General features: G+C 40.2%; 1 protein-coding gene across 7 annotated transcripts in view; it reads left to right on the top strand.

Annotated features, from left to right (window-relative positions):
* Nucleotides 1–19927, top strand: part of LOC132873435 (protocadherin beta-15-like) — a 246338-nt gene that overhangs the window by 51479 nt on the left and 174932 nt on the right. The window contains exon 1 of one of the 7 annotated variants that reach the window (XM_060908993.1): nucleotides 869–3339. The exons of 4 other annotated variants lie outside the window; for them this stretch is intronic. In XM_060908993.1, coding sequence (XP_060764976.1) covers nucleotides 934–3339 — 2406 coding nt within the window. In that variant the 5' untranslated portion in view covers nucleotides 869–933. Of the gene's footprint in view, nucleotides 1–868; nucleotides 3340–6548; nucleotides 9054–13632; nucleotides 16164–19927 lie in introns of those variants that run through there. 2 more of the 7 variants (XM_060908994.1, XM_060908992.1) reach the window with 2 other exon arrangements.

Consider the following 19927-nt stretch of genomic DNA (forward strand, 5'->3'; position numbering starts at 1 on the left):
CAGCACGATGACATAGTGGCTACCGCCTCTATATGAAGCAGTAGCCACAAAAAACATGACCTTGACCGGATGATCCCCAAAATTTTGGAGGTTCTATTTGAGACCAATGCCCATCTATCCTGAAAGTTTCATAACGATTGGTCCAGCAGTTTCCCCGTAACATCAACAAACAAATAAACAAACAAACAAACCCGACCCAAAACAATACCTCGCCCCCTGGTGGACTCCGTCCGGGGCGAGGTAACAAAAACAGCACTTCGGTCAGCTCCTGTTCTTATAAATTAGTATTCACGACTCGATTTTCCCTATTTACCACAGACTTCTCTGGTTCTTTTCTCTTGCTCGAGTTTATTTTTTTCCTCATATTAACACTTAAATATTTTTCATGGCATAACGACAGACTAGTTACTATACTTCTAATTATTATAATAATTGACTGTTAGATTATGTACAATTGATATATCCATCTGCTTATTCAACTTTATTTATTCATATATTTATAGCCAAGGTATACAAAAATACTGAGACAGAAAACTGCTTTGATTGATTTGCACTCGTCTAACTTCAGTACGGATAGTCAATCAGTGATTAAATATTACAACTGTAATTAGTTTAACTTACAAGTATTACTTCATTATGGAAATTAATTGTTGATATTCCTTTGTTTATTTCTACATTAATTCCTAAGAAGGAAAATAGTCATGATTTGAGAGAATGCATTGCAATGTTCATAAAAATGCTCAAAGCGTCGCTGTTCACCTACGGAGAAAAATATAATCAAGCTCTCCACCCATTTCATGTCGTCTTTCAGCTCCTCCTGACACCAACAAACGTTGCTGCATTTGGCTTTTTATTGTCAGTGAAAATTCCGAATAGACAACAGGAATTAGAGACTTTTATTACACAGTATAGGGACATTTTAGTGGTTCGAGAATGGACAGGAAAATAGATTTATTCGCGACATTACTGACTCTTGGCTTTATGTTCATTTTTCTGCACCCTGTCTCTGGAGATTTAAGCTACACTGTTCCGGAGGAAACGAAGCGTCAATATGTGATCGGAAATATAGCAAAGGATCTCGGACTTGATGTGAAACGTTTATCTGCTCGTAAGGCTCGGGTGGAGACTGAGGACAGCGCGAGACGGTACTGCGACATTAATCTGAGTGGAAATCTGGTCGTGGCGGAAACAATAGACCGAGAGAAGCTTTGCGGACCGAGAATATCTTGCATGCTTAATTACGAGCTCGTTTTGGAAAATCCTCTCGAAGTGCATCGCGTTTCCCTGCAGATTGAGGATGTAAACGACAACTCCCCCCTTTTCCCCAATGAGCGGATCAGCTTTGAAATTACAGAGTCGGCTCACAAAGGCGAGCGGTTCCCTTTGGAAGAAGCTCATGATTTGGACACAGGACGTCATGCAGTTCAAGGATATTCACTTGAAAACAATGAGCACTTTATTTTATCTGTGCAGGAGAACGCGGACGGAGGAAAATCCGCGACGTTGGTCCTGGAGAAAGAGCTCGATCGTGAAAAGCAGAGAGACATGAATTTAATTCTTACTGCATTTGATGGCGGAAATCCACCGAAATCAGGGACAGCTGTGATCCATGTTACTGTTCTGGACGCCAATGACAATATTCCTGTGTTTAGTCAACCTGTGTACAGAGTGAGTCTCGCTGAAAACACGCCTTTAGGCACGGAGGTGATTCGAGTCAGCGCGACGGATGCTGATGAAGGCGCTAATGGTGACGTCACATATGAGCTCAGTCGTTTGTCTGATAATTCAGCAAAATCATTTTCTCTTGATAAAGTCACTGGACAAATCACCGTCAGTGGGAACATCGATTATGAAGACGAAAAATATTTTGAAATGAGAGTCCAGGCAAAAGATGGTCCTGGCTTGGTATCATCTGCTAAAATTATTATAGACATCACTGACGTCAATGACAATGAACCTCGAGTTATTCTGAAATCACTAAACGACCCAATACCTGAGAACTCTGTAGCAGGCACTGAGGTGGCCATTATTAATGTGCAAGATAAAGATTCAGGAGATAATCGACAGGTACATTGTTCTATTCAACAAAATGTGCCTTTCAAATTAAATCCATCCATCAAAAATTACTTTTCTTTAGTAACCACAAACATGCTGGATCGAGAGAAAGAATCAGATTATAACATAACAATCACAGCTACTGATGGAGGATCTCCACCTTTATCTTCATCTGTAACTATTCATCTATCTGTATCAGATATCAACGACAATCCTCCTGTATTTGAACAGCAATCCTACACTGCATATGTAATGGAAAATAACAAACCAGGAACCTCTATTAGTTCTGTTAGTTCAAGAGACCCAGACTGGAGGCAGAATGGCACAGTGCTGTATTCTCTGGTGCCCAGTGAGATAAACGGTGTTGCAGTGTCCTCCTTTTTATCCATTAACTCAGATTCAGGAGTGATCCATGCTGTGAGGTCATTTGACTATGAAAAGTTCAGAAACTTTAAAGTCCAGGTTGTAGCCAGAGACAATGGTTCTCCTCCACTCAGCAGCAACGTGACTGTGAGTGTGTTCATCTCAGATGAGAATGATAACTCTCCACAGATATTATACCCTGCTCCAGAGGGAAAGTCTTTCATGACTGAGATGGTCCCTAAAGCTGCTCTCTCTGGCTCTCTGGTCTCCAAAGTGATTGCTGTGGATGCCGACTCTGGACAGAATGCGTGGCTGTCGTATCAGATTGTCAAATCTACTGATCCGGGACTTTTCACTATCGGTGTCCATAGTGGAGAGATCAGGGCTCAGAGGGACATTACTGATTCCGACAGCATGAAACAGAACCTCATTATATCAGTGAAAGATAACGGACAGCCGCCTCTCTCTGCTACCTGTTCTGTATATTTACTTATTTCTGATAATCCTGCTGAAATTCCAGAACTCAAAGAGACATCTTATGAGGAGAGCAATTCCAAACTGACTTTTTATTTGATCATCGCGCTCGTTTCTGTGTCCACCTTCTTCCTGACCTTCATTATTCTGATCCTGGCTGTGAGGTTTTGCCACAGGAGAAAGCCCAGACTGTTGTTTGATGGAGCAGTCACCATTCCCAGTGCGTATCTCCCTCCCAACTATGCAGAGGTGGAGGGAGCTGGAACTCTCCGCAGTTCTTACAATTATGACACGTATCTAACAACAGGATCACGAACCAGTGACTTCAAATTCATCACATCTTACAATGACAGCACTCTGACTGCTGGTGAAACTCTGAAGAAGGGCCAAAATGACACTTTAATGACAAACCTTATTACACTTAACAATACAGGAGAGGGAGATGAGGTAAGGAAAGCTTGTCCTTACCTTTTCTTGTGTGTTTGTATGTGTCTAAGGTTTGCATTACTGATATTGATTTGATCTCCATCTGATTTTTGCTTCAGAGTTTATTGCTTCCTGTAAGATATGATTAGGTTGGCTGTATATATTTTTTGAATTTTCTCATGGTTCTTTGCTTGTAGAATAACTGTGATAGCTGCTTGATGCATTTCCACACAAAGTGCCTGATGTCCAAGAGGCTCTTAATTTCATTTTCAGTTTTATAGTTCAGAAAATATTCAACATGGGATTTATTCAGAAAAGCTGGAGACCAGTGAGAATTCTGCTGCTTCAGAGCAAAATGTCAAGTTGCACAGAGAGAGAGAGAGAGAGAGAGAGAGAGAGAGAGAGAGAGAGAGAGAGAGAACCTTGTGCTTGGTCCTGATTGGCCACAGGATGTATTGGTTTATTTCCACTTGGTTACACATTTTAATTATTTTATTTCCACACTTACCAATGACTTGTTTTGGGAACTAGTTTATGCTCGATCCTGCCAGTAGATGACACATACCCTGTGTCCGAAGTCATTCACTACTAACTATCTAGGGAATTACTATGTAGTGAGCTCAATGCAAAAATGAAAATAAATAAATAAATAAATAAATAAATAAATAAAATAACCACAATCTTTCGGACACTACTCCGCCACACCATTGTTTACGTCATAACTGTCGAACAATTAAAACGTGCCAGATCAGTTGGCTGGTGGGTTTTCAAAATAAATACATGTGTGTGTTTTTGTGATAGATCCAGATTATACTGAGTGTATTTCCCACATTAATCAATCATGACTGTCAAGTGAGTGAGGGAGGCGGATGTATGTGCAGAATTGTTTATTATAATACAATGCGATCTATACAAAAAGTGCATGAAAGACACACAAAAGCAAACAGTCCAAATGGGCAGGCAAGGTCATAAACAAGAAAACAGGCAAGGGGTCGATCGAGGTGCAAACAGAATGTCGGAGGCAAAAATGAGGACGAGAACTAGAATTGGGAACAGGAGTCGAAAAACCAGGAAAACCACAAACACGGGAAACAAGGCTCGGTAATGCACACTGAACGTGGCGTGATACTTCGCATCGTCCTTGCATCAGTGCAGTCCTTAAATAGCCCAACACTTAGTTCATTAATTGAGAACAGGTGTGCCTTGATCACGGCACACGTGCTGGAGCTCACTCGGTGCATGCGCAGCCCAAGGCACACTTCTTGGTGCACGCGCCACAGTGCACAGGACTGACAAATACAAAGTACTTTGTGTCTGCTGCATCTTTCAGTTCTTTTAAAACAAGCCTGAATTCTTACTTTCTTCTTTGCCACTGCCTTTTATTAAGTCAAATTTGATGCTTTTGATTAATTCCTCACTCTGCACTCTAACTTTTATTCTTGTATTTTATCTGTCTTGTTCTATTTTAGCTTTTTTCAATTCTCTTACTACTTTTAATTGTACTTCAATGTCCATTTATAATGTATTTCTTCCTTTGTCCGTTCACCCCAACACACTTTTTTTTCCCCTTTCAGCGCAACCACAATGCATGATGGGATATATTGCTTGGTTAGTGCCCACTGGTTGTATACTATTTTTCATAATGCTTTGTGGGATACCATGAGTGCACTATATAGGGTGTAATAATTCGTACGATACATTCAGACAGCACTAAAAAATGGTGAATTCACTATATAGTTCACTATATGGTGAGAAGAGAGTGATTTCGGACACAGCGATGGTCACCCTACTTCTTTGGTGATTTTTGTGCTGTAATACTTCATGATTACCCGACCTTCATGATTTTCTATATGTCCAAAAGTATGTGGACACCTCATCATCACTCCCATATTCACTTGTTAAGTATCCCATTACAAAATTGCTCCCCTTCCCTGTGATAAATAACTTCATCTCTTCTGGAAAGGCTTTTTTTATTAGATTTTGGAGTACAGTTCCATCCGATATGACAATCTAGTATGGTGGGGTGTGTGTGTGTGTGTGTGTGTGTGTGTGTGTGTGTGTGTGTGTGTGTGTGTGTGATGAATAATACATATCACAGATATATAACTTAAAAGTTTATGTGTAACTTTTGACATTTGAATTCAAACTTCTTGTCTTCTGAATAACAAACGCTGTACACAGGAAAAAAACATTATCGAACAAAAAAAATCATGAAACTTTTGAATTTGTTATCTGTCTTTTTGCGTAATTTATACTTGGAATAGACGTGTGCTCAAGTCTGTCAACTTTCCTTTTCTCCTTGCAACATACATTCGTGTGAAAAAATAATGATAGAGTAAATTTTCCACTTCCTTCACCTTCATTTCACCTTTAACTGAGTCTGTAACAACCCTGTTCGTGATGTATTACTAATATATTGGTCCTTTGGCGCCCTTTGATATGAAGCACCCATGATGATCACTGAGAAGAAAACACTCAAATGTGTGTTAAACGAGGTTCCTTTAAATTGGATTTATCATTTGTGAGTTTAGGTTTTACTAAGCCAAAAGAAAAAATGCAGCTAAAAAGATAACATCGGTTAAAGTTTACTGAGCTTCACCATGGATTCTCCTGGAAACAAAACAAAACAAAACAAAATCAGCACCTCGGTCAGCTCCTTTCCATATGAATTAGAAAGCATAACTATATTTTCATTATTTACCAGAAACTTCTCTGGTTCTGTTCTCTTGAAAGAGTTTATAGCTTTCTTTGGCTTTTGGTGTTTGTTTGCATTATTAGCACTTACATATTTTTAATGCCATGAAGACAGATACATCTAATTATTATGAAAATTGACAGTTAGATTACAATTGATATAGTCATCTGTTTATTCAATTTTATTTATTCATATCTTTATAGCCAAGTCGTTCAAAAATACTGAGAGATTAAAGTGCTTTGATTATTGATTGGCACTCCTCTGAGTTCACTGAAGATAGTCAATCAAGGATTAAATATTACAACTGTAATCAGTTTAACTTACAGGTATTACTTCATTATGGAAATTAATTGTTGAACGTCCTTTGTTTATTTCTACATTAATTCCTAGGAAGGAAAATAGTCATGATTTGAGAGAATGCATTGCAATGTTCATAAAAATGCTCAAAGCGTCGCTGTTCACCTACGGAGAAAAATATAATCAAGCTCTCCACCCATTTCATGTCGTCTTTCAGCTCCTCCTGACACCAACAAACGTTGCTGCATTTGGCTTTTTATTGTCAGTGAAAATTCCGAATAGACAACAGGAATTAGAGACTTTTATTACACAGTAGGGACATTTTACTGTTTCGAGAATGGAGAGGAAAATAGACGTATTCGCGACATTACTGACTCTTGGCTTTATGTTCATTTTTCTGCCCCCTGTCTCTGGAGATTTAAGCTACACTGTTCCGGAGGAAACGAAGCGTCAATATGTGATCGGAAATATAGCAAAGGATCTCGGACTTGATGTGAAACGTTTATCTGCTCGTAAGGCTCGGGTGGAGACTGAGGACAGCGCGAGACGGTACTGCGACATTAATCTGAGTGGAAATCTGGTCGTGGCGGAAACAATAGACCGAGAGGAGATTTGTGGGTCGATGATTTCTTGTATTGTTAATTACGAGCTCGTTTTGGAAAATCCTCTCGAAGTGCATCGCGTTTCCCTGCAGATTGAGGATGTAAACGACAACTCCCCCCTTTTCCCCAATGAGCGGATCAGCTTTGAAATTAGAGAGTCGGCTCACAAAGGCGAGCGGTTCCCTTTGGAAGAAGCTCATGATTTGGACACAGGACGTCATGCAGTTCAAGGATATTCACTTGAAAACAATGAGCACTTTATTTTATCTGTGCAGGAGAACGCGGACGGAGGAAAATCCGCGACGTTGGTCCTGGAGAAAGAGCTCGATCGTGAAAAGCAGAGAGACATGAATTTAATTCTTACTGCATTTGATGGCGGAAATCCACCGAAATCAGGGACAGCTGTGATCCATGTTACTGTTCTGGACGCCAATGACAATATTCCTGTGTTTAGTCAACCTGTGTACAGAGTGAGTCTCGCTGAAAACACGCCTTTAGGCACGGAGGTGATTCGAGTCAGCGCGACGGATGCTGATGAAGGCGCCAATGGTGACGTCACATATGAGCTCAGTCGTTTGTCTGAAAAATCAGTGAAATTATTTTCTCTTGATAAAGTCACTGGACAAATCACCGTCAGTGGGAACATCGATTATGAAAAGGAAAAATATTTTGAAATGAGAGTCCAGGCAAAAGATGGTCCTGGCTTGGTATCATCTGCTAAAATTATTATAGACATCACTGACGTCAATGACAATGAACCTCGAGTTATTCTGAAATCACTAAACGACCCAATACCTGAGAACTCTGTAGCAGGCACTGAGGTGGCCATTATTAATGTGCAAGATAAAGATTCAGGAGATAATCGACAGGTACATTGTTCTATTCAACAAAATGTGCCTTTCAAATTAAATCCATCCATCAAAAATTACTTTTCTTTAGTAACCACAAACATGCTGGATCGAGAGAAAGAATCAGATTATAACATAACAATCACAGCTACTGATGGAGGATCTCCACCTTTATCAACATCCGTAACTGTTCATCTATCTGTCTCGGATATCAACGACAATCCTCCTGTATTTGAACAGCAATCCTACACTGCATATGTAACAGAAAATAATAAACCAGGAACCTCTATTAGTTCTGTTAGTGCAAGAGACCCAGACTGGAGGCAGAACGGTACAGTGCTGTATTCTGTGGTGCCCAGGGAGATAAACGGTGTTGCAGTGTCCTCCTTTTTATCCATTAACTCAGATTCAGGAGTGATCCATGCTGTGAGATCATTTGACTATGAAAAGTTCAGAAACTTTAAAGTCCAGGTTGTAGCCAGAGACAATGGTTCTCCTCCACTCAGCAGCAACGTGACTGTGAGTGTGTTCATCTCAGATGAGAATGATAACTCTCCACAGATATTATACCCTGCTCCAGAGGGGAAGTCTTTCATGACTGAGATGGTCCCTAAAGCTGCTCTCTCTGGCTCTCTGGTCTCCAAAGTGATCGCTGTGGATGCCGACTCTGGACAGAATGCGTGGCTGTCGTATCAGATTGTCAAATCTACTGATCCGGGACTTTTCACTATTGGTGTCCATAGTGGAGAGATCAGGGCTCAGAGGGACATTACTGAATCTGACAGCATGAAACAGAACCTCGTTATCTCAGTGAAAGATAATGGACAGCCGCCTCTCTCTGCTACCTGTTCTGTATATTTACTTATTTCTGATAATCTTGCTGAAGTTCCAGAACTTAAAGAGACGTCTTATGAGGAGAGCAATTCCAAACTGACTTTTTATTTGATCATCGCGCTTGTTTCCGTGTCCACCTTCTTCCTGACCTTCATTATTCTGATCCTGGCTGTGAGGTTTTGCCACAGGAGAAAGCCCAGACTGTTGTTTGATGGAGCAGTCACCATTCCAAGCGCGTATCTCCCTCCCAACTATGCAGAGGTGGAGGGAGCTGGAACTCTCCGCAGTTCTTACAATTATGACACATATCTAACAACAGGATCACGCACCAGTGACTTTAAGTTCATCACATCTTACAATGACAGCACTCTGACTGCTGGTGGAACTCTGAAGAAGAGCCAAAATGACACTTTAGCGACAAACCTTATTACACTTAACAATACAGTAGAGGCAGATGAGGTAAGGAAAGTGTTCCCTTCCATTTGTTTTGGGTTTGTATGTGACCTTAAATTTAGTTTCAGTGCTGATATTGATATGATTTCCATTTCATATTTTTGTTTAATAGATTTTTTTTTATTCCTTTAAGCGCTGATTAGTTTCACAGTATATATTTATTTATTTTTCTAATAGTCTTTTGATTTTGGATTAGCTGATAAGTGTGATAGCTCCTTCATGCATTTCCACCCAAAATGTGATTAATGTGCTTCAGGTTCATATAATTTCATTATGGGATGTACCGCTTTGACAATGCCCAACATGGGGTTTATCGTAAAGGTTGGATACTAATTAGAATTTTGTTGCTTCGGAGCGCAATGTCACGTTACACTTTATCTAACTTTCCATACATTTTTTTGCACATTGTGCTTGGTCCAGATTGGCTTTAGGCAATGACTGGTGTTGGTTTATTTCCAAGAAGTTTTTAATTATTTTGTCTCATACTTCCCAATGACTTGCTGTGGTAATCAGTTTATGCTCTGCCATGCTACTATATGACACACTGTCACCCAACTTATTTGGTCTTCTATTTACTGTGATAAAATGTTATTACCTAAACTCCATGATCTAACCAAAAGTATGTGGACACCTCACTATCATATCCATATGCACTTGTGAAACATCTCATTCCAAAATGGTTCCTGTTTCCTGTTATAATAAGCTCATCTCTTCTGGAAAGGCTTTTGACTAGATTTCGGAGTGTGTATGGGGGATTTGTGTTCATTCATTCATAAGAGCATTCCTGATGTTTGGAGCACATGCAGCCTTCCAGTTCATTGTGAAGGTGTTCAGTTCAATGATGTTGACATCAGGGCTCTGTGGAGGCAAATTGTGGTTTTCCACTCCAACATTTGCAAACTATATCTGAATGGAGCTCACTTTCTGAACAGGGGCTTTGTCTTTCTGGAACAAGTTCGGTCCATTTCTATCCAGTGAAATGAAATCTTCATGTTACTGCACAGAAAGACATCCTGGACAGTTGTGTGCTTCCAACATTGTGGCAACTTTTAAGGTTCGGTATTTCTGTGGCTATAAGTCAAAGCCCATTTGCTTCTCTCTGATGCCAAAGTCAAAGGCAGTTACTGTTTTTGATGAATCTTATATTTCAATGGTAAATGAATAATAAATAAAAACATTTTTTTCTAATTTTTAATATGTATTCTTGTTTAAAGTTGTAGCTGTATCTTTAGCATTCTCTGTGGAACCCACTGTTTGGCAAAAAGTATCCAGAAATTATTAAACTTTTTTTTGTATGTTCAGTTGTATTAAAGTCCAACTCCTGCTGTGCTTTATAGATCAAACTTTGTTCCTTTTTCTTTCTGAAAATATGATGACAGGGCCAGTTATATCAGAGGCTACATGTGTGTATAAACTATATAAAAATGGATCTCTCCTTAAATCTGGTTGTGTATGTGCTGGTATCAATATTGTGATCGAATTTAATTTAGTTTCTTTAATATAATGATTATTTTAGTTTTACTTTTATTAATTCTTATACAGTTGTGATTCAGTTTCCAGTAATTATTTTTTGTTTCCTTAATAATTCTTTTTTTCCCCTTTGGACTTATGAATAATTGCGATAGCCATTTTGTGGCTTTTACATACACAATGTGAACAACCTCCCTCTGGCTCTTCCAATTTCTTCAGAGGTATTATGGATTAGATGATGTCCAGTGTAGCATTTCCAGCAATTTTAAGTAAAAATGAATTAAAAGTCCCCTTTGTGATTTATTGAGTCTACTGTAAATGCTCAATAATTATCACAGTCATGTTGTTTGAAAGCCTGTAGAACAGGATAAGCGGTTGCAGATAATGGATGTTGCTTGAAAGGAAAATAGATGTGGCACAATACTTTGCATGGTCCAGATTAATCTTCAGTGCATGGCAGGTTCTGATTCATTCCACTGCACTCTACATTTTCCTTATTTTGTTGCACAGTGGCTAATGACTTTCTGAGAGAATTTCTCTTTGCTGCACAGTCCCACTCATTGGCAAACTGTCATTGTACATTTTCATTGTGCATTTACATCGACTGCACTACAAAGTTTACTTAAACTCAATGTAATATTTTTGCTGTGATGGTGTTTGTGAAGTGAATGATTACTCTGGTGTCCGTTCAGGAACATTCTCTCCAGCTAAACTTTGCCATGCCTATTCTTGTCTAATAAAATATTTTAGTGAAAATATACTCCCTCTCTCACTGATTTGGAATAATTGTAATGTTCAATATATTTATTTGTGTTTTTTATGCAACATGAGACTTATTTTGAAGGTTATCACAATACTTTCCCTTTTTCATTATTTTTAAAGGCCAGGATAATTTTTGTTATTTATCTTCTGAGGAAGATGTCAGTGGAACCATGCTTTGGATGTTTGGATGGTGGTTTGCAGCTGCTTGTGAATGTCAGCTTTCAAAGGCATCAGAAACAGTGCAGCACTTTAGCAATGATACTTTTTCCTTTGTCTCAAGATGATAACTGGAAAGCTGGAGACCATTCATGAAAGTTGGTTCAGTTAAACTGTAATAATTGAAAAATAATCAGTGTCACGCTTCAGCTGTAGGAAATGTGGTGAATCCCACACTGCCCTTTTAAATGTGCAATGAGAGGTTGGTCTGGCAGCAAAAATAATAACAGTGAGACATAACACTGTCTTTCTTAGGAAACACATGTCCAGCTTACAAATGTCAGAGAATAAATGGGTCTCTTTTTAGTTCAGAATGTAGATTTTTTAAAAATGTTCATTTGCTTTTGGCAAAAGTGTCATTAAGCAAGTTTTTATCAGTATACTATATACTGTGACATGAAGGGAGTGGGAAGAGACAGCTGGATTTATAAATGTACTTGTTCTATTTATGTCATAAATTGTTATTTCACTTTTGGCATGATTTTGATCTTTTGGAAGTGCAAAAATTTGGTCCTGTTTTCTTTGTTCCAAAACAAAAGTCTTTTTTTGGAGTTTCTATGTTTTGGAGCATTACCAGATATTCTCATTTTGGTCTTGGTGTCAAGGCCTGTGGCTGATATGAATCCTTCCTAATCAGAGCTTTTGAAGTCATTTCTGAACTTCTAAATGTGATATGTGGCTCAAGACATGATGGTTTTGATTCTGCTTTGTTTAACTTCTGGTTATACTTTGAAATACAGAGGCATGTTGTGTGCTTGGACTTCCATAGCAATGCTCTCCTGAATACAAAATTGTTCCTTTTAAGTCAAATACATCAGCACATTAGTGTATCGTTCTCTGTGCTGTGGAAGGTGACTGTTTGATATTTGCTGGATATTTCAGATGTTAATTTCAGCCTTAATTGTTTATTTACTTTTTTTGTACGTTTTAAAGACCATATTTGAACAAACATACTGTTATCACGACTTTCTCAAATGTTTTAAGTCGCAAATATAGGCAATGAAACTAAAAACACATCGAAAGCCAGAGAGCTGTCCGTGGTCCTGAAACACGGTTCTCTTCTGCTTACCCTGCTTTCTGAGGTTTGGACCCTTCAAATGTGAATGTTATTTTGTTTACCTTATGCATGAATTAAAAAAATGAAGAAAAATAAAATATAAACAACGACAATAATAATAATAATAATAATAATAATAATAATAATAATAATAATATGGCCGCGTGGGTTTCCTCCGGGTGCTCCGGTTTCCCCCACAGTCCAAAGACATGCAGGTTAGGTTAACTAGTGACTCTAAATTGAGCGTAGGTGTGAATGTGAGTGTGAATGGTTGTCTGTGTCTATGTGTCAGCCCTGTGATGACCTGGCGACTTGTCCAGGGTGTACCCCGCCTTTCGCCCGTAGTCAGCTGGGATAGGCTCCAGCTCGCCTGCGACCCTGTAGAACAGGATAAAGCAGCTACAGATAATGAGATGAGACAACCTAAATCATATTTTGTCCCGTAAAATGGAAACAAACAAACAAACAAACAAACAAACAAACAAACAAAAAAAGAAGCAGGATCCATAAATCAGTGATAATTTCTACACTCGTTAACTATAAAATAATTGTAATTTACTGAAGCTCATTCTTATCTCCTCATGTAATGTGCTTTAAAACAATTCCAGGTTAAATATAATTAATGACTGTTATTTCAAATAATTTATTCTTCCCGATGCAGTGCAGCAAAAAGAGAACAAATGAATTATCCAACACTGCAATTTATTTTGAAGAAACTGTCATTTCTTCAGTGTGATTTCTCAATACGTTTTCTTCATTATTCACTATAAAGGCCCAATGATTTGGGTCAAAGAAGAAAAAAAATCCATTGATAAATAGTTGATAAATTCAATCCATAGTTAAAAAATGAAAGAGAGAGAGAGAGAGAGAGAGAGAGAGAGAGAGAGAGAGAGAAAACTGAAATAGTGTATTCAATCTGCTTTCATTCATTAAATCTTAGGCAAATATGTACTTGTAGTAAAACACAACATACTCCGAGCGTCGCTGTTCACCATCACATCCACAGATTATGGCGCTTTCCCTCCCATCTCTGAAATATTCATCTGCAGACATCAGTGACGCCAAGAACAAGCTACACACACAATGGAGTAATCTCAGTGTTCGCTTCCGGAAAAATCTGTTGACAACATCTGCAGCCGACATCAATAAAACATCGTTAGGTTGAATTATTCGGGAGTGAGAGCTTGAATTCTGAAAATATGGGATGCAGGGAGCTTTGGGTTGTGATATCTACTCTCCTCACGGCGCTCCTTTTCTTTCTTTTCCCCGCTGCCTGTGGAGATCTGAGCTATTCTGTTCAAGAGGAAAACAGGCGTCAGTTTGTGATTGGAAACATTGCAAAAGACCTCGGAGTCGGAGCTCAGAGTTTATCAGCACGGAAGGCGCGAATAAACACTGAGGGCAGCAGTAAACGGTCCATTGATATAAATCTGAATTCTGGAGATTTGATCGTAGTGGAGAGATTCGACAGAGAGGTGCTTTGTGGTTCAAGGATAAATTGCATTTTACATTATGAGCTCGTTTTAGCGAATCCTCTTGAGGTGCATCGCATTTCTGTGAATATTCAGGATATTAATGACAGTGCGCCAAAATTTCTCAATGAGCGCATTTCTTTTGAAATCCCCGAGTCTGCTATAAAAGGGCAGCGCTTCCGTTTGGATGAAGCTCACGATTATGACATCGGACTAAACGGAGTTAATGACTATTCCCTCCAGAAGAACGACCATTTTGTTTTGTCTGTGGAAGGAAACACTGAGAGGGGTAAATACGCGGAGCTTGTGCTGGAGAAAGAGCTGGATCGTGAAAAACAGAAGGATATAGACTTGATTCTTACCGCAGTGGATGGCGGGATTCCTCAGAGATCAGGGACTGCTGTTATCCACATCACTGTGCTCGATGCTAATGATAATGTTCCGGTGTTCAGTCAGCCTGTGTATAAAGTGGTTTTAGCTGAAAACGCACCGATAGGAACAGAAGTCGTTACTGTGAGCGCGGAAGATGCGGATGAAGGAGCAAACGGTGCAGTGACATATGAATTCAGTCGGATTGCACATAACGCAGCACAATTATTTAAGATTGATAAACTCACTGGACAAATTAAGGTCAATGGAGTTATTGATTATGAGGAGGAAAAGTATTATGAAATTAAGGTTCAGGCCAAAGATGGATCTGGTTTAGCATCGACTGCAAGTGTTATTATAGATATTACTGATGAAAATGACAATGCTCCAAAGATTATTCTTACGTCACTAAATAATCCAATAATGGAAAACACTATTGTTGGCACTGAAGTGGCAATTATTAATGTTCAGGATAAGGACTCGGGTGAGAACAGACAAATTTATTGCACAATTCAGGGAAATATTCCTTTTAAATTAAATCCATCTATTAAGAACTATTTTTCTCTCATTAACACAAAGCCACTGGATCGAGAAACAGAATCAGATTATAATGTCACTATTACTGCAACTGATGCAGGATCTCCACCTTTATCCTCATCAATGACGATTCATCTATCTGTGTCAGATATCAATGACAATCCTCCTGTATTTGAACAGCAATCCTACACTGCATATGTAACGGAAAATAACAAACCAGGAACCTCTATTAGTTCTGTTAGTGCAAGAGACCCAGACTGGAGGCAGAACGGTACAGTGCTGTATTCTGTGGTGCCCAGTGAGATAAACGGTGTTGCAGTGTCCTCCTTTTTATCCATTAACTCAGATTCAGGAGTGATCCATGCTGTGAGGTCATTTGACTATGAAAAGTTCAGAAACTTTAAAGTCCATGTTGTAGCCAGAGACAATGGTTCTCCTCCACTCAGCAGCAATGTGACTGTGAGTGTGTTCATCTCAGATGAGAATGATAACTCTCCACAGATATTATACCCTGCTCCAGAGGGGAAGTCTTTCATGACTGAGATGGTCCCTAAAACTGCTCTCTCTGGCTCGCTGGTCTCCAAAGTGATCGCTGTGGATGCCGACTCTGGACAGAACGCGTGGCTGTCGTATCAGATTGTCAAATCTACTGATCCGGGACTTTTCACTATCGGTGTCCATAGTGGAGAGATCAGGGCTCAGAGGGACATTACTGAATCTGACAGCATGAAACAGAACCTCGTTATCTCAGTGAAAGATAATGGACAGCCACCTCTCTCTGCTACCTGTTCTGTATCTTTACTTATTTCTGATAATCTTGCTGAAGTTCCAGAACTTAAAGACACATCTTATGAGGAGAGCAATTCCAAACTGACTTTTTATTTGATCATTGCGCTCGTTTCCGTGTCCACCTTCTTCCTGACCTTCATTATTCTGATCCTGGCTGTGAGGTTTTGCCACAGGAAAAAGCCCAGACTGTTGTTTGATGGAGCAGTCGCCATTCCCAGCACGTATCTCCCTCCCAACTATGCAGAGGTGGAGGGAGCTGGAACTCTCCGCAGTTCTTACAATTATGACACGTATCTAACAACAGGATCACGCACCAGTGACTTCAAGTTCATCACATCTTACAATGACAGCACTCTGACTGCTAGCGGAACTCTGAAGAAGGTCCAAAATGACACTTTAACTGCGAGCTTGATTGCACTTAACAATGGACCTGATGATGATGAGGTGAGAAAACTGACTCATATCCTCCTGTCAGATGTGTCTGTTTATTTATTTATTTATTTATTTTTGTACTGGTGAAATTAAAAAAACTGGCAGCACGGTGGTGTAGTGGTTAGCGCTGTCGCCTCACAGCAAGAAGGTCCAGGTTCGAGCCCCGTGGCCGGCGAGGGCCTTTCTGTGTGGAGTTTGCAGGTTCTCCCCGTGTCCGCGTGGGTTTCCTCCGGGTGCTCCGGTTTCCCCCACAGTCCAAAGACATGCAGGTTAGGTTAACTGGTGGCTCTAAATTGACCATAGGTGTGAATTGTTGTCTGTGTCTCTGTGTCAGCCCTACGATAACCAGCGACTTGTCCAGGGTGTACCCCGCCTTTCACCCATCATCAGTTGGGATAGGCTCCAGCTTGCCTGCGACCCTGTAGAACAGGATAAGCGGCTACAGATAATGGACGGATGAAATTAAAAACATACTTTGATGCAATTTCATCTAAATTCATGTTTTGTTTTAAGTGATCATGTATGTCATGGCATTTGCAAATGTGGTATCTCACATGTTTACAGTGACATCCTGGATGCTGAAAAAAGGAAACGGCTGGAGCACAGTTATGGGTTGAAACAGGCACTGACAAAAAAAAAAAATCCTTTGGGTTTACTTGATTTTATTGTGTATATTGGTCCCACATGATCAGAATGTGGATGACTGACAAAATTTCTCTCTTTTTTTCAATGAATTATTACTTGTTAAACCAAAATAATTAAATCATGTTTGATTATTTAAAAGAATCAAGTTGATTTAACATTTCTTTTTAAAGCTATTGCAAAGCCAATTAACTGAGTAATGTTAAAAAGTGATTTCATCATGTTCAGGATACCAGATTTTTAAATGTATCTTTGTTAATGCTAATATTATTTAAAAGGTATTATGTAACTTAAAAGCAATTTTATCATTATGTCCTTACAACCCAGGTTAGGTCTCTAAATTTTACTTGATTTGTTAAAGCCAGCCAAATGCATTGTAGACATCAGTTTTGTATTTAAGTGTGTGCAAATACAAAAATTAAATATTAAAAAAAACCTGATTGCACTGACAAAAAACAAAGATTCAGAGTTCTGTATTAAACTTTGACTGTATTGATCCTTAAAACTTTGGAGATCACACACTTTACCTGAACAGGAGGAGTCTGCAGTTGCCATACAGTAAATTCAGCATAAAAACTGGACACTAACCACTACATTACTAGCAGCAGATTCAAAACACAAAGCACAAAAACTTCACAGTAAATTGACAAAAATAAATGAAAGAATTCTGAATAAAGTGCAATGGATTCATGATACATAGAATCTAACTTTGCACTGTTTTCAGTGTACCAGTGGAAGCACATACAAACTTCAGTCACAGCAGATAAACAGTATAAACTTCACAGTACATTTAAAAAAAATATATATATATATTGTGAACTGTTAGTTCACAATATTGCAACAGTGCATCCTCAAGAGTGAATACAAAATCACAGCATTTTACTGAAGTAAACCAAACATGCCACAAACTGAATGAGGCAAATAAGAGCTAGTGTTTCTTTTAATAAAAAATAATAATAATAAAAAAATTACAGTGAGGGTTAACCCTGTGAACACCATTTTACATAGCTAACAACTTGGACAAATCAAAGTGGCTTTACAAACAAAAAGTAAATCAACCCTACATAAACTCATCAATGAGAAATAAAAAGTGGATACACAACAGATATCAGTCTGACCCGTTGACTGAGAGCCTGTTTTTCAGAGCAAGTGCCCTGTCGGAAAGTTTACCTCCATCCAGTTACATCCAAATCTTTTGGATTACCTCAAAAGTGTAGCGGAGGTCAGCAGGGTAGCTGAGGTTCAGTGCATACATCAGTCCAAACAGCATAGCAACCGCTAATGCTACATTATCAAGATGTTGTAACAACTTGATGCCTTCAAGAACAATGCCAATGTCCTCTGCTTCATCACTTGATGCATGTTCTTTAAGAACATAAATCCCAACAGTGGTGTCTTCAATGGCCTCATTGATGGTGTTTTGATCCATGCTCTGTACAAAACAGACAAAAGTTAGGTAAACCAAAGTTAGGTAAATCAAATCTTATCACCAAGCCCTATCAGGAAAAGGATAAACATAAAATAGTGACACTATAGATCTTGGTAAGGTGAAAGTTAGAAGGAAGGTAAATTAAGAGAAAAGAACAAGTGACTACAGCAGAACATTATATAAACAATTAATAAAATGGGTGGCACAGTGGTGTAGTGGTTAGCGCTGTCGCCTCACAGCAAGAAGGTCGGGTTCGAGCCCCGTGGCCGGCGAGGGCCTTTCTGTGCGGAGTTTGCATGTTCTCCCCGTGTCCGCGTGGGTTTCCTCCGGGTGCTCCGGTTTCCCCCACGGTCCAAAGACATGCAGGTTAGGTTAACTGGCGACTCTAAATTGACCGTAGGTGTGAATGCGAGTGTGAATGGTTGTCTGTGTCTATGTGTCAGCCCTGTGATGACCTGGCGACTTGTCCAGGGTGTACCCTGCCTTTCGCCTGTAGTCAGCTGGGATAGGCTCCAGCTTGCCTGCGACCCTGTAGAACAGGATAAAGCGGCTAGAGATAATGAGATGAGATTAATAAAATGGAAGCATTATCTGTTCCATGAGGGAGAAAAACAAACAACGTTGAATGTACCTGCTGACTGGCTGAAATAATGTGAGGCTCGGTCCGAGCCACTTTGTTGCCCATTTACAGAACCATGGTTGTGTATGAACACTGGATTCTTTTTTCATTGTACACACAGATCACACAGCTGGCAGTCCATGAGGAGATATTTACTGAATTTGACAGTGTATTGCACAATTGTTCTTGAGAACCATTTATTCTACCTTTAAGTTAATTTAACCAGCAGCCAGAAACACTAGAACCCCTCCTAGAACTGCCACCTTATTGTGGTGGAGGGGTTTGTGTGCTTGAATGATCCTAGGAGCTATGTTGTCGGGGGCATTATGCCCCTGTTAGGGTTTCCCAAGGCAGACAGGTCCTAGGTGACAGGCCAGACCAAGAGCAGTTCACCAAAAACCCCCTATGGAGAAAAAATCCAGGACCGTGATGTCGCCCGGTAGGACGCAGCCGGGGCCCCACCCTGGAGCCAGGCCCGGGGTTGGGGCTCGTATGCGAGCACTTGGTGGCCGGGCCTTTGCCCATGGGGCCCGGCCGGGCTCAGCCCGAAGAGGTGACGTGGGCCCGACCTCCTGTGGGTTCACCACCCACAGAGGTAGCAGTAGGGGTTTGGTGCAGTGTGGATTGGGTGGCAGTCGAAGGCAGGGGCCTCGACGACCTGATCCCCGGACACAGCGGCTGGCTGTTGGGACATGGAATGTCACTTCGCTGGGGGGGGAAAAGAGCCTGAGCTTGTGCGGGAGGTTGAGAGGTACCGGCTAGAGATAGTCGGGCTCACCTCCACGCACAGCTTGGGCTCTGGAACCCAGCTCCTCGAGAGGGGCTGGACTTTCCAATTCTCTGGAGTCACCCGTGGTGAGCGGCGGCGGGCTGGTGTGGGCTTGCTTATAGCTCCCCAGCTCAGCCGCCATGTGTTGGAGTTTACCCCAGTGAACGAGAGGGTCGCCTCTCTGCGCCTTCGGATTGGGGAGAGGGCTCTTGCTGTTGTTTGTGCCTACGGGCCAAATAGCAGTATAGAGTATCCGGCCTTCTTGGAGTCCCTGGGAGAGGTACTGAGGGGTGCTCAGACTGGGGACTCCATTGTGT

Source organism: Neoarius graeffei, chromosome 25 (genome assembly GCF_027579695.1).
Source record: "Neoarius graeffei isolate fNeoGra1 chromosome 25, fNeoGra1.pri, whole genome shotgun sequence".
NCBI classification, from domain to species: domain Eukaryota; kingdom Metazoa; phylum Chordata; class Actinopteri; order Siluriformes; family Ariidae; genus Neoarius; species Neoarius graeffei.